At 52.7% G+C, this 15,103-nt stretch overlaps 1 protein-coding gene and 1 non-coding gene across 2 annotated transcripts in view; one reads left to right on the top strand and one right to left on the bottom strand.

Moving 5' to 3' along the window:
• Positions 1-15,103, bottom strand: part of PDIA5 (protein disulfide isomerase family A member 5) — an 83,056-nt gene that overhangs the window by 3,866 nt on the left and 64,087 nt on the right. Inside the window, exons 12-15 of the mRNA XM_004577843.3 lie at positions 10,291-10,361; positions 9,713-9,873; positions 6,213-6,343; positions 2,801-2,871 (exon numbers count right to left, since the gene is read on the bottom strand). Of these exons, the coding sequence (XP_004577900.2) occupies positions 2,801-2,871; positions 6,213-6,343; positions 9,713-9,873; positions 10,291-10,361 (434 nt within the window). The remainder of the gene's footprint in view (positions 1-2,800; positions 2,872-6,212; positions 6,344-9,712; positions 9,874-10,290; positions 10,362-15,103) is intronic.
• Positions 8,371-8,437, top strand: LOC118758981 (small nucleolar RNA SNORD58). The gene has a single exon (XR_004995910.2). It is a non-coding gene; the product is annotated as a small nucleolar RNA SNORD58 (small nucleolar RNA).

Genomic DNA, 15,103 nt, shown 5'->3' with positions numbered 1-15,103 from the left:
CAGTATGGGCACAGCTCTAAGGTGTCAGGACTGTGGGGGATTCTAAAACCAAGGAAGAGTCTGCCCTGAGGAGCTTTGCCTGCTCATAAGCTGAGCGCCAGCCTTGTAAACATCTATACATGTTGTCAGAGAAGACAGTGATGTGAGCCATGCCGGGCCAAGGGCTGCACTGCTGGCCTCTCCGCCCACCCCCAGGCTGGGTACACCTTGTAGTTCAGTGTAAGGTCGTCCCTGCCACAGCTCACCTGCTACTTACCATGGAGGCTTGTCCCCCATGACCCTTCAGTAACACCATCTATCCTGATACTTAACAGTCTGCAGTTCTCTCCATCAGTGTGTCAACTGATAACGTCCCCAAGCAAGCTCCTGGGAGGTGGCGCGGGCTCCCCAGCTAAAATATGAGCTGCCTCACACAGCTTTATTGATTCAGTAAAATAAATCTCTGCAGGAGCTAATATTGACTTTGGCTATGAAAATGGAAGTGAACAACCAACTGCATATTGATTGGGGGAAAGAACCGAGACTAGATCCTGGGAGGGAGAAGATGGAGGAGAAAAAAAACAATTCCAGTTAAGAGGTGGCAGCATGGCTCGCAGGAAGGCCAGGAGACACAGTTCTGGCTGTCGATGACCCGCTGGGCAGCCCTGGGCACAGACACAGTTCCTTTTTCAGCTTCGATCACGCACAAGGAAGAAGAGAGGCTGAACAAGTCAGCTGCCCCCACACATCATCCTGGGCCAGCACAAAAGCCAGTTCTTAGAAATCACTGCTTTCTAGAAACATGCCCCAGAGTTGTAGGATGGCCCCACTGAGATCCACAGGGTGGGGACCACTCATGTCAGTCCCCAGGCTAAAGAGAGGTTGGCCTCCTGCCTCCAGGAACTCAGGCAGGTCAGCTGCCTTACAGAGTGGTGAAGCAATGCGTTCTGGAAAACCACAGTTGAGGATGAGCCATGGCTTGGGAGTTGTAAGGAGAACAGAGGGAATAAAAGACAAAGGGAATGACCCCAAGGAAAGACCAGCAATCTTACTGGGCCACATTAAGATCATCAAGCAGAGATATCAGTGTCAAAGAGGAGAAGCTTTGAGGAAAGGGAGCCCCAGGCATGTGCAGAGGGTCAAGGAGGAAGAGGAAGCACCAACTCTTAGCTACCCACCATGGGCCTGGACTCAGGTGGCCCAAGCTGGGTTCAGTTGGGTAGACTGGCATCATGTCTCTGGAGTGCAGTGTCTCAGGGCTACCCTGGAGCCTTGGCTGGGGGTGCTGCTCCTCGAGACCACCTGCCTGGCCAGGAAAAACCAACCCAAGCTCTGTGGATTGCTGGTGTCTCAGTTTTCCTCCCAGATCTCCTGGGGCCCATGGCATTGGGAGCGCTCATATACACTTTTGCTTGCTCAGAGCACCTAGTGTTCCGGATGAGGAGTGAAGGGAGACCTAGTGGGCCTAGCTGTAGTCACAGTCCTGGGGATGGGCACAGGCAGTCTGTATTCCTGGAGCTCCCAGGCAGGTGTACATAGGGGCCTGCAAGTTACAAGTGGGTGGGGATGGTGACCAAAGGCTCTTGTTGCCCTCTCACTTTCCACGTGGGGCAAGTGATAGGTAAAGAAATGTTTCTCGTCCTTGTACTTCCTCTTGGCAGGATTGAGGGGCTCCCCCAGGACACAGTGGGGAGTTGTGGATGACACAAAGTACTCCCTTGGGTCCAGGAAGGGTCCTGGTCCTGGGTGTAAGTGGGAGTCTGCTCCCAGTTTGTCCCTGCCCTGAACATGTATCAGTGCCTGCCTAGATTCCTTGGACTTAAAGTCCTGGATGGTTCTTCCCATCCCATCAGGGCCCAGCAAGGAGTGCCTAGCTCCTGTACATCTCTGTCTCCACTGGCCTAGAGGGCACTGCAGGCCTTATTGGCCTTGAGCACAGCCTGGACACCCTGTCCTATCCCCACCCACGGCCTAGAATGGTCATCTGTCTGCTCACTTGGCATCACCTGCCCTTCCTGGGTCCTAGCTGAACCCATTCATGGTACCAACTGGGCTCCCTGCTTAGCTTATGCCCAGCCCTGCTTCCCACCACCCTGCTCTAGCTCAGCCTGGGGTTCCCTCCCAAGACAGTAAGGCAGGCTTGCAAGCCCACATACTTCTGGGGCCTGCTATGGGAGAAGTTCCCTGTAGTGCATCAGGGAAGCACCTTTGTGGTCAAGGACATGAGCATCCCACCTGGCATGGAGAAAAAGGGGACTGGAAAACTTGGAGCTGGGATGAATTCCTGAGTTCAGGGGGGCTTTTTCTGGCCCATGAGTCCTCAACCCAGAGGCCACCCACAATCCTCTCCCTGCAGCCGCCTCACTGTTCTGGCCATGCCTGGTGGCTACCATCCTAATCCAATCTGCGGCTTTAGCTTGTTAATTTTCTGCTCCATCAGTTGGCAGCGACAGGAACCTCTCACTCAGGCAGGATGCGGCTGCAGCACGGCAAAGCCTGGCTCTCCTCCATGACTACCTCCTCCAGATGCCTTTTGCTGGTTTTTTTAATTGCAATGCATGACTACAGTCCTGGTTCCAACACTACAAACACAGATGACCCTTTCACTATCCCTCTCCTGCAGGGATGTGCTGCAGCAGCTCCGATCAGCCTGTTCTGCCTCCACCTTATGTTATGGAGAGAATGTTCTGTTTCCCAAGACCCCCCCCTACTTGCAGTTCTTAGCTAACACAGGGGACAGGGAACTGGTTCAGGAGGGTGGAGGTCGCTGTAGGAATCAGAGGTGACGTTGGCATGGGGCAAGGTGGGAGGGGCACCTTACCTTCCGGTCATCTTTGAAGGCGTCGGCAGCAGCGGTAAACTGGGGGATGACCTTCTTACAGTGTGGGCACCCTGCACGACATGGGGAGGGTCAGGGAGGTGCAGAGACCGGGGGGTTGCACAACCTCAGATTGTCTAGGAGCCCCACTTGGTGCCACCCCATTGTCAGGGCCCGTGCATTAAACCTGCCACACAAATTCTCCCCAGCAGCTCATTTTATCTGTTCATGGCAGGAAGCATTAGGTGCACTCCTGCTGGCTGTTGTGGTCTTGTCTTGCAGGCTCCTTCCACAGGAACTGCCCTTGGGACTGGGAAGAGCCTGAACCATGGAGGGAGCTTGGGCTTAGACAAGGAGGACAGGTGCACCCCCTTTCACGACAGACAGGAGAGAGGGGTTACTAGAGGCCACCACCCTGCCTGAGATCCCAGCTGCTAGCATCCATATTTCTAGTGTCTCCATCCTCACTGCAGACCCTGGGTAGCAACCCAGGCCCAGGTCCACACACTCTGTCCTTCTACCCCTCGCTCCACAATCACCCTGAACCTGGACACCAACGCAAGGGTGCTAGGAAGCACCCACACAAGCCCCAGGTCCCTGGATACTTTCCGCCCAGGGACACTACCCACCCGTCAGAGTGGACAAGGGGCTGCAATGCTCATTCTTCTAGTGTGTGCCTCCCCTACCTGCCATCTTGCCCCATGCTGTACCATCCCGAGCTCCTCTAGCTTCAGTAAGAGCATCTTAGGCACCACATGGGCTGGTTTGTGGGCCACTTCCTTCTCCTGTCCTCTCTCAACCAATCCCCAGCCACTGCCAAAGGCCAGCAAGAGTACAGGATGACTTTTGCCCTGAGCTCAGATCAAAACCTGGGGTGTGTGTGTGTGTGTTTGCAGGCGAGGCCATTTGCCTGTGGTGGGGAGCTGGTCCAGCCACAAGATGCTGACAAAAGCCAGCCTGGCCTCCAGCCCTGGTCCCATAGTCCTCCCTGGCCTTGGACTCAGAGAAGGACACAGGATATAGGGTGGAGAATGGAAACTGCTTTGCTCATCTGAGTTCTCCTTTTAAAATAAGATCCCAGTGGCTGGTACTTCAAAGGACTTTGTGAAACCAAATAAAGACCAAGCTACAAGTGGATCTGGAATTGAGTTAGCACTTGAGTCAGTTCCCAACGCGTACAAGTGGTGAGAAGCTGGGGCTGGTACTGGTGATAGGCAAGGTCAGAATGGCAGGAGACAAGGTAGAGCCTGACTCACAGTGGGAGACCTTGTAATTGACCAAGATGGTGATTACAAGCAGCTCTTCACTGACCAGACCAACCAAATCAAGAAACAGATTGCTAAGGAAGAAGGCGAATGCCATTTCCAAAACTTTACAGGGGTGTAGCTTACTGGTCAACCTGGAACCCACGAGCCATGTGGACTGCCGGGCGACCCAATGAACAGTGCATGTCCGCAAGGAGCCCAGGCTGCTTGGGAATAACCTACACCTGCCCTCAGCATCAGCTTTCAATCTTCTTCCTTCTTATGGTCTACTTTGTGCAAGTGTAAGGGTAACTGTTAGTGAAGATTCCCCACATCATCAATGGAAGATTGCAAGAAGCTTCTCAAGTCAAGAATCATCGAGAGAGACAGAGAGACAAAGAGAGAGAGAGAGAGAGAGAAACACTGGGGGGAGGTGGCTTTAGAAAGAGCAGGTAGGGTGGGCAATCTTGAATCTCAGCCAAGGGGTCCTAAGAAGGGAAGCATATGAGTGACACCCAGGGTAACGAGGACAAGGACACCAAAGGGACAGTTCTGTGTGGAACTCGCCAGGCAGTAGGCGGCGGCCCCAGGGACTGGGCAGCTGGTAGCAGAGGGGAGAGGTGGGATGGGGGAGGCAAGGACGGATGAGGGGGGACATGGCGGGTGAAGGAGTGAGCTGTGGAGTTTTCTTCCACTTTACAGCTTTGTCAGGTGTCTGACCTGACTATCTGGTCTTATTAGAGTATTTAGATTCTTAATCTGGAAATCCACATTAGGTAGATGTCACAAATTTCTACGGATTGTAAACCAACAGGAGTTTTTTTAATCAGTGCAAAAAAAAAAAAAAGATTCAAAAGATCTTGTCCCCTTAACTCTCCTGTCTCCTTCCTAAGAGCACTGGGGCAAGACTAAAGGACGGAAAAATTAGGTGAAAGAAATGGGAAGTCTAAGGACCAAACTCTTGGCCAAAATTCCTTCACTTGGTGACACAAATGGCTTGCATTTGAATTGTTTTTCCAGGGAACCTGGAGACCCAGCCAGGACATGTCTGCTGTCCTTGTATCCTGGGCCAAGAAAGCCTCCTAGCATGCAGCAATTATTTCATAAACGAAGGAATGAAGGAAGGACCAGAGCTAGCAGCACAACAGGTCTGGGATCCCTATCTGGGAGTCCCTGGAATTCAGGACCAGCCTGGGGTGGAAGAAGGGCAGGAGGCTGCCTCCAAGTCTAGCACGAAGCCCTTCTCCCGCCAAGATCAGACACAAGGCCATGCCTCTGGCGCAGAAGTTCAGGGTGGCAGGGGTGGCGTCCCTGAGGGAAAGCATTTAGCCTGGACTTGGTGACAACCCCCCAGGGTTTGGCTAAGGAGTCCTACTTCTGTGGCCAGTTTCTCAGTTGCAGTGAAGAAAACACCCTGGCTCCCAGGCCCACTTCCCAGGGCAGATGGACCTGTGCATGTAGAAGCACCCCACTGGGAAGCAGCCAAAGCCAAGAGACAGGGACAGCGAGGTTAGGTGGGGTGACCCAGCCAGCAGGTGGCCTATACTTGAGCAGTGTGTGTGTGGGAGGCACACAGTGGGGCTGGCCATAAGTACCACAGGCGGGTGAGTAGATTTATGACTCGATTGAGCCGCCTGGCTTCCCTGTGGACAGCGGCTTTTATTATCCTTACTCCATTAAGCTGAGCCATAACCTGGGGGAGAGAGAATGAGAGAGAGAAGGGCAACTACAGAGTGTTGAATTCTGAGATCCTTGCCTTCCAAGTGTCAATTAGTGACTTCAAAATAGGAACGCACAGACGCCCAAGGTCACAGACACCAGGGTTGGCACACAAACCACCTGCTCAGCTTAAGCTATAACTAACGTGGGGACAACATGGGAGTTTCCAAACCCCACAGCTTCAGAACCTCAGGGAAATCTAAGGTTCCTAAAAGCACAGGGAGGCCAGGTGAGAAGTGGCTGGGTCAGGGGCAAGTGCAGAGACATGAGAGAAGGGGTCCTGAGAACAGGCAGGAGCTAAAGGCTGTAGGAGGGGAATGCTGGATCTCCCAGCTTAGAGGAAATCGGGGAGACTAGCTCGTGGTAGAGATGATACTGGAGCTGAACCATGGCTGCTATGGCCCTCTTGGCTCAGCCAGGCCAGTCACCTCAGCTAGCAGCTGGGCACTTACAAGGGGCGTAGAACATGACCAAGGCGTGCTTCTTCTTCTTCAGGGTCTCCCGGAAGCTGTCCCCTGCCAGATGCAACACGCTTGTCTGCTGCTCTTCCCAAGTGGGCTCCGGGGGTGGGGGCGCCTCGGGGCTGCAAGAAGGGAGGGGCAGCAGGATGAGGATAAGCAGTGGGTGGCACATGCCTGCTGCTGGGGTGTATACAGGAAGAAACCTCAACTTTCACCTCAAACTTCAGGACAAACACAAACCAACATGCATGGTCAGCACTGGTACTGTGAATTTCTGTGAGGAGCCCACTGGGTGGGAGCTGGAGGACACAGCTGATCAATTGCAGGACAGGCAGTCTCTCTGGGAAAGGGCCACCATCACTTTATCATGAGTACACCTGACTCCCTGGCCCCTCCTCCAACTGACTCCCCAGGCCTCTTCCATTTGACTCCTTGGTCCCTCCTCCACCTGACTCCTTGGTCCCTCCTCCACCTGACTCCCCAGGGCCCTCCTCCATCTGACTTCGAAGCACCTCCCTCCTGAGGTCTTGGGGACTCTCACTGGCCTTCTGCTCCCAAGCCTTGGTCTGGTGCAGAGAACGTGGGCCTAGGAATGAGGTGGGCCTTGGGTTCCAATCTAGCTGTGTGACCCTAGGGAAGTGACAACCCAGAGCAAATGCCTCTCATTTCCAGCCTCTTCCTGGCCCCTGCTGCCCACTGGTGTGGACCTCAGGGTCTTTGAGAGACTTTGCTGTCCTGTTCCCTTCTCCACAACTTTCTTTCCATCCCTTCCTTTTCTGGGGAGCAAGCTGCACGCAGGCTGCCATGCCATCTCCTGTACTCATGCCACAGCTGCTGTACCCTCACCCTGGTTGTGACCACCAGGCACACCAGTCCCCCACCTTTTGGAAGCCTTCTGCACCCAGGGGTCTGCAGCACCCCACTCTTTAGCTGTCCTGGAAGCCTTTGCAATCCTCTGTGTGACTTCAGCTGTGGATAACCTGGATCCTACTTCTGGGTGTTTTGCAGGTGTCTGCAGTCAGAGGTCCCATTGCTGCCTCCAACCCACCATGGTTCATCTCGGAACAGATCATTCTTGCCTCTGGCATCCTCCCCCTCCCTGCCCCCAGCTTCTCTACACTGATTAACCATACTCTATGCTGGGGATCTTGGCTGGCCCTCTCTTCACCCTCCTGACCCTATGGTCAACACCCCTGACTTGACCCTCTGCCTTCCCTACTCCAGCACCTACAGGTGCCTCTGTTACCTGCAGCCCAGCCACTTGTGCACATGTTTAGAAGCACCTTGCATCTCACTTAACACTGTCTGCCCAGCTCCAGTCTGTTCTGTGGCCATTTGCTATTCAGGCTCCACTTTGAAGGTCCCTTCCAAGTTCCTCCAAGAACCACGATTTATCTTAGACAGGGGCCCTACCTAGCTCTGAATAAGATTCTTCATCAACTAAGAGGCAATAAACTTAGCCCTGGGGAGGGTAGCTGGTACAGCCATCAAAACCCTCCATCGCATACTGTAGTACTTGGTCTGAGTACCAGAATTTCAGATCCAGCTCCCCGCTAATTAATGCAGCAGGTGATGGCTCAAGCACTTGGGTCCCTTCCACCCACCCAGATGGGTGTCCCAGATGGAGTCCCACGCTCCTGGCTTTGACCTAAACCACCTCTGGCTGTTGCATACTTTTGGAGAGGAAATCAGCAAATGCAAGATCTCTATCTCCCTTTTAAACAGATGAATAATAAGTGAATAAATACCTATTAAAATTTCAAAGCAAATGATGGCCTCAGTGGGCCTGGAGGATGAAAGGCAGCGAAAGGCAGGAAACATCCTGCAAAAGCTGTAGGTGTCGTCACTCGTGCGCTGACACTGTCAGCTCAATCTCCATGACGGTGAGAAGCAGTCGGGATATTAGCCTCCATGTGCCTTCCACCACAGTCCAACTTCAGCCAGATAAGCCCATGGGGAAAGCAGTGCCTCCACTTGACAGACTGGAATGACAAACAGGCTTTCTCCATGCTCACTGCTCATGTCCAGGACTCCGCAGCCCTGCGCAGTGCTCCTGAGCCCCTCAACTTGGACACCTCCAAATCTCCTATCTCACTCAGTCCTTCTCCGAATCAGGTTGGAGAAAGGTGTGAATAAACCACCTGCACCTCCACGATGATGCGCTTTCTTAGGACACCTTTGGATTGACTGTGAAAAAGAAACCTTGACTGAGCGGCCGCCCCTCGCGTGAAAAAACAAACAAACAAACAAACAAAAACAAACAAACAAACAAACAAAAAAAACCACTTGCACCTTCTTCTCTCATCTCTCAGACAGACTCCTCTCCCATGAATGAGTGGGAGGAGACAAGGCCAGGACCTTGGCCATGACCTCTCCTGGGCCCAGTGCTAAATCTCAAATTAGCACGGCTGAGGGCCCCTTTACTCCTCCAGAGTCTGCGCTTCAGGGTTAGGAGTCCCAGCACCCATGCTTTATGTAGACACTGCCATGTCCTCACAAAGTGACTTCACCTAGAGGCTGTGGTTCTGCCTGCTCCCATGCTCGCCTGTGGCTCTCACACAGGTGTGCCTGCAAAGGCCAGAAGAGGTCTCCTCTCAACCAGTGCTGAAAGCAGGAATACCCTTGCATGCTCAGGCTGAGCTGGGGACCAGCCTGGGTGGGAGAAAGGCAGTTCAACTGTGAGTAACAGCCATTTCTGTTACATCGGCAGAGCTGAGGGCTGTCGCCATTTCCTGAGCTTATGGGTGATGGACCCGATTCATCTCCCTACTGGAAGGGAACTGCTGAGAACAGCAGGCTCCAAGCTCCCTGAGCAAGCATAGGTCTCGGGGCCAAGAATCACAAAGCTGCCCAGGTTCCCTGTACTGCTAGGGCTGTGTTGGTTCTACCATGTCTCTCTAAAATTCCTGTGTTGGAGCCCTAGCCCCCAGGAGCTCAGAATGTGGGTGTGTTTGAGATATAACCTTTCAAAGGAGTGAGTGAAGATGAGGTGCAAACAGGTGTGAGCAAGCCAGGATCACAGACACCTATGGAGCTGGGGACTGTGTGAAGGCACAGGTGGAAGATGGCCAAGGACAAAGGCCTCTGAAGAAACCTCACCTGGCCTGGCTCCTGGACCCTCCCTGCCAACCCCCAGAGCTCCATTCTAGAACATTCACAGCCTGAGGGGGCTCTTCCACCTCTCCATGCTCCACCCCAAACTGCAGCAGCCTGCAGGTCAACCCCACAGGAGGCCCAGTCCACCTCGGGATAGAGAGCGCTAGCATCTGTCTCATTTGTTCAAAGCAGACAGACTAAAAGTTGATAAAGTTGGGGCTAAAGAGGCTGAGATAGAGGAAAGGAAGCTTGTGGCTTAGTGGGCCTGGTAAAGGTGCACCTGCTAGTGCTGGGCTGGCATGGGACCAGTGGTCAGCATGCACCGGGTGGCCTTTGTCCTGGCTCCTGACGGCATTTTCTTGGGGTAGACACACACGCAAGGCTGTACAACTTACTTTTGCATCCACTCAATAAATTTCTTCTTAGTCCTGAGCGCAGGTACCTCGTGTTTCTCTCCATCCTTAAAATACTTCAGTGTGGGAAACTCTGAGATGTGGAATCTTTCTGCCAGGCCCTTGTTGACGGTGGCATCGACAGCTGCAAGGACACCAGAGCTCTAGGATTGGGGAGGGGGGAAGAGGTCAACTGTGTATTACAGCTTCAGATGTGGCTGGCTTCCCAAGCCCTCCTTAGCCTGTGGGAACTTCTCTGGGGTGACTGCTTCTGGGAACCACTCGGATGTGGGCTTGTCCATCATGGCTCACTTAGGTGTTGGTATGAGGCTTTGGATACTGCCCCACCAACCACAGCTGCTCCAATAGCTAATGACCAGACAAGAGGGACAGAAAGCAGGGGTTGCCTGAAACAGAATGGCACTGTGATTGCACAGGTTTTCTGTTCTCCTTGATCCCTGGCAAGGGCCCCACTCCATCTAGCACACACCTGTCTGGGGACATGGGATTTGCTACACGGGAAGGTCCTGGTAAGGATGCAGCAGGACAGGGGACAGGGAAGGCAGAAGAGGGGAGCTTACGTCAGCTTCTCCATGCAGGACTTCTGCTGCCTTCTCAAACTCTGGCTTCATTTTCTTACAGTGGCCACACCCTGTTGGGGAGAGAGAAGAAACCATTCCTGTGGGACAAGGGCCCCGAAGATGCGTCTCCTGCTGCCTGTGTGACACAGCCCAGGCAGCTCCTAATGCTGGAGCTCCTAGAGACGGAAGCACGGACGCTGCTCTTCAATGCATGGGGCAGGTGCACAAGCCAGACGACCATCTGCATCCATGGCCTGACCCAGCTCTCATCCACTGCTCCACAACCTTGGAACAACCCTACCAGGAATGAACTCACACGAGCCCCAGTCTGTAGCAGAAAAAAGATGGAGATAGCAAGAGGGTGGGTGACTGCCCACAGCTGCAAACACAACCACAAGGTATTTGGACAGGATGACATGGCTGTGGGCAATGAATGCTCCCGACACTAGGCCACCATCACCATCATCACCTTTTCCAATTAGAAGTGAGTTGGGGCCTCCCCCATGTGGGGAGTGAGAATCCACAGGAGCAAAATATGGGCACACTTCTGTTCCTGATTGTCCCCAGGTGAGAGCGGCGTGATGTGACAGGAACCAGGCTCTGGCTGTTAACAGGGCTTTCTCTTTGTACAAAGAACATGCTTTACCTTCCCCTGGCAACCACAGGGATACCTTTAGATGTCACAAGAAATAAAAACATAGTTCATCTTAAAGGCAATATGCATTTTGTGCACACACCAATGGGGCATTTATTAATTGCCTTACGTTCACAGAAAGGGTGCTACGTGGCTGTGGAGAAATGCTGAAGACAGCTCCCAAGGCGGGCCTGATTGCCTGGGCACCAAGTATAAGCCAGGCTCAGCAGATACCATGCCAGGATGTGGTGCAGCCCTGGGGCTGTGCTGTTAGGTGAGGGACAAGGACAGGAAGACAGAGGCCCACCCCACTGTTATCAGAGCTGCTCTGCGCCCTCCCTGAGGCCACCTGAGTGCTTGTCTGGGACCAGAGACCTCCTCCTAGGTCATTTCTGTACAGCTCAGCCCCAGGTGGCACAGAGCCATGACGAGGATGACTGTTTAGTCCCTTTGTGCTATTCCAGCCTGACCTTGGCTTTCCCAGTCCACCCCTACTTCCTGATAACAGAGAATCGGTCTGATCGTCTTGCTCTCCCTGGACTGAGCACAGGGGACGTGACTCGGTGGAGTCAAGTGACCTTGAGGGAGCAGCTCAGTTACACCTTTTTCTTTTCTTCCAAGAAGGAAGGGGACCCCAGAGCCCTTAGTCTACAGGTTCTGCAATTCCCCCATATGCATCACGGGTGTAACTGCTGAACTGAACAACCAGGCATCTGGCTCTGATAGTACTGGGGCCTCCTTCTTCTCTTAGTTACAATGCAGAAGGGTGGGAGGTTTCAAACTTCAGGGCTTTGTAGCTTCAGGATCTTGGATCTAGAGGGGAATACAGCACATGCAGGATGCCTTTAAAAATATGCATCTGAGAAACAGCATCCCATGGGCTCCTTGGGACTGGTGACATCTGCTCCATGCTTTACACACACTGTGCACACACAACACACTGGGCTCTGAGGACCAGATGGCAACTTCACAACTTCACAGATCCAGGGACTTTGGCCTTATACACTTCTACCTGAAGCCAAAGTGATCAACATTCAACAGGGTCACAGTCAACTTTACCAGCCAACAATGAAAAACACAGATGTAGCTGCATCATTGACAGACATTAATTAAGGGTGATCAGGGACCTAAGGCTTCCTGGAGGAGGTAGATGAGAGGACACAGCACAGTAAGACAGGAAGGGACAAGGGACAGAAGTGTGCAGACAGGAGGAGGAGGGTCTGTGTCCTTCCCAGAAGTGTTCCTCTGGAACCTCAGAGCTCGTGGATCCCCAAGGGACTGGCCTCAAGCTGGAAGGGGCAGTCTGGCTCTGCCCCACTGCCTTGTTCTTCAAAGCATGGGCTTCTGGGGTCTCTGGGAGTTGGATAACTTTGGGATCCAGGAGTGTGTGTGCAGGATCACACATGCAAGGTCATGTACCAATCTAGGTGGGTTCACAGTCTGATGAGTGCCCCCAGGGGACCCATACAGGAATCAAGGCCAAGGCAATTTTGGATTTTAAGCACATGATTTCCCAAAAATGAACACCTAGTGTCATTACAACCCATTTCCAAGCAGTCAGATGACAAACGGGTTGTTTTGTAAGCTGGCTGGCTGCTTTCCCACAGCAACAAGCTTGCCCTTGGATGGCAGGAACAGCTGTGGCTGGGTGTGGGTCTGTCTTCCAGGAGTTTGGCCTGCCCAGGAGAGGGGTGAGTAGCAGGGTTCCTGCTAAGTCCCTAAAGGTCCACTGTCCAGCAGTCCACAGGACATTCGGGTTTAAGGCCATAGATGACCTCAGGGGGAGGTAGGAAGGAGATGTTCCCTGGTTACCCCTACCCCCGACTGTGATGTGAAAGGTGCTATCAGGGTGCACAGTCAACGGCATCTGTGGGGCTGGAGTGAGGACTGGAGCAGGGGCCTGGGGGAAGAAGACAGAGCTGGTCATTGCCCCCGTGTCCCAGTCCCTGTGGCCAAGCCCCTGCACTGTCTCCCTTTGTGCCTTTATCAGGCTTGAGGTTGTGGGGTCCACTTTGGATGCGAGGATGTGGCTGGGATGCCGGAGCATTGTGCTAGGAAGCTATGTGGCTCCTGCCCCAGAACTGCCCAGGAAGGAAGTTCCTGTGAGCTGCACAGGCCATCTGCCCACTGCGTTTGAGCAGGCGCAGGAGGTAACAATGGACAGAGCTCAGCAGGCCTGTTCACCTGGGGGATACAGTACTAACCAGGGTCATCATCATCCGCCCTGATGGACATGCCATACTCCACAGCCCCTCGTGATCCCACCTTGGTTTCCTCCCATCCACACCAGCCCTAGTGAACAATTCAATTCTCTGGTAGTGGTACACACTTCTCTGGATATTTTCTACAGCAGGTAATTCCATGTCGTTTGTGATTGTCCTACTGCTGTCTCGATATTTAAATGCAGCCAACACATCAGTTCCAAGCACAAATCACATCAAATTCCTTTGCTTCAAAACTTTCCAACAGCTTCTCCTCACCAGCTGGGGAACATCCAAACTCTCTATTGAGTCCACAGACACCTCATAGTCCAGCTCAGGTCAGCCCCTGCCGTCCTCCACCCTAGAGCTCCTGGTCTTGTCTCTCTCGCTCTCCTTGCTTTCCTTGTAAGGTCTTCAAAAGGAACATCTAACAAAACAAATGCCAACATTCCCTAAACAGTATGGTTCAAGTCCCTGCTGCTGCACTTCCGTTCCAGCTTCCTGATAATGCACTTGGGAAAGTAGTTTAACACAGCTCAAGTACTTTGGCCCCCGTCTCCCATACCGGAGACTCAGAAGAAGCTCCTGGCTCTGGTCTGTGCTATTGTGGTCTCTGCTATTGTGGCCATTTGTGGGAATGAATCAAATAGATGGAAAATCTCTGTGTTGATTCCTTTCTCTCTATAACTCTGCCTTGCAAATCGGTCATTTTTTTTTTTAAAAGAAGCTTCCATATCTATGGATGCTGTTCCTGCACAGCCTAGAGTTCTCTTGGTGTCAATAAGATTTTCAATTCCAGCATCACCCCTCAGGGCCTGAAGGAGATATCAAGATTAAGCAATGAACTTCCGTAAACAGTTTCTGATGAGGACACTGGCCAGTCTCAAAGGGGAAAAGTGCAGCTGAGCAAGTGCCTCTCTCTCTGACGCTCACCTGTTCTGGGAATCTGTGGGTGGCAGGCAGTGTTGGCCTGGACCCAGCCCCAGACTCTCTGGGCTGAGCCTTCCAAGTGTCCCTGGTAGTGTGGGATGTGGGACAGCCAGAGGAAGGGGGTTAGGTACAGGGAGCAGGGCTCCAGGTGCTGTGTGCTGTGTCTTGATTATGATTTGATAGGCCATTAAGTTTTATTGTCAAACTTCCTTGTTGGGTTTTTATCATGTGTGTAAGTGCACTTTCATTCTTGCCTATCACCTCAATCATGTTCTTCTCTGGCTGTGCAGATGTCAGCCTCCTGTCAACCCTGAGCCCCCAGCTGCTTCTGCATGTCATTAGATGCCATTACATGTGTGACTCCATTACACACAGGCTGTGGGGCCTTCCTGGCTGTTGTCTCTGGAATTTTCCTGGGGAGCAGGATCACCTGTTAGGCTCCTGGTAGCTAGGTCTAGGGTAGTAATATTTGGAGCTCTTGGTGAGCTTGGCTCCTGCCTTGCCTGGAACCTGCTGTGGTGGCACAGCCACGTCTTAACCATGTGAAGGGCTCTATGGAGAGTGGCAGGCTCTGCCCTCAACACCACCACACACACACCAGATCTGACTTGGTGCTGTTGCTGCTGCTGTTGCCCATGTCTGGGGCACCCATCTCTGCAACTCACACAGCCCCTGCTCTTGTGCCAAGAGATTTCTTGTCCCCTTGATGAGTACCACAGTGACGGGGAGGGTGATAAGCTATCCTAAGGACATCCTGTGGCACGCAGACACCTGAAAACATTATTGGCAGTGTGATTTATAAGGAGCACTACAGTGAACGGCTCTAAGCTTTGATAGCGTGGCGCAACATAAATGATTGATAGTACTACTGTGCAATAATGGATTATGATGGGGTCACAACAGGTATGTCTAAAAAAGCAACTTGAACAACACAAGGAGATACGTCCAAGACAAGGTTAAGGGTAAAAAGTAAAGAACATGTATGGGGAAAGAGTTAAATCCCTTTGTGTCACTGGGTCTCAACCAACAAACGAAAACATCCAGACAG

This window comes from Ochotona princeps, chromosome 3 (assembly GCF_030435755.1).
Source record: "Ochotona princeps isolate mOchPri1 chromosome 3, mOchPri1.hap1, whole genome shotgun sequence".
In the NCBI taxonomy this organism is placed as follows: Eukaryota; Metazoa; Chordata; class Mammalia; order Lagomorpha; family Ochotonidae; genus Ochotona; species Ochotona princeps.
Note: the sequence above shows the minus strand (reverse complement) of the source record. Positions and strands in the feature narration are given on the sequence as shown.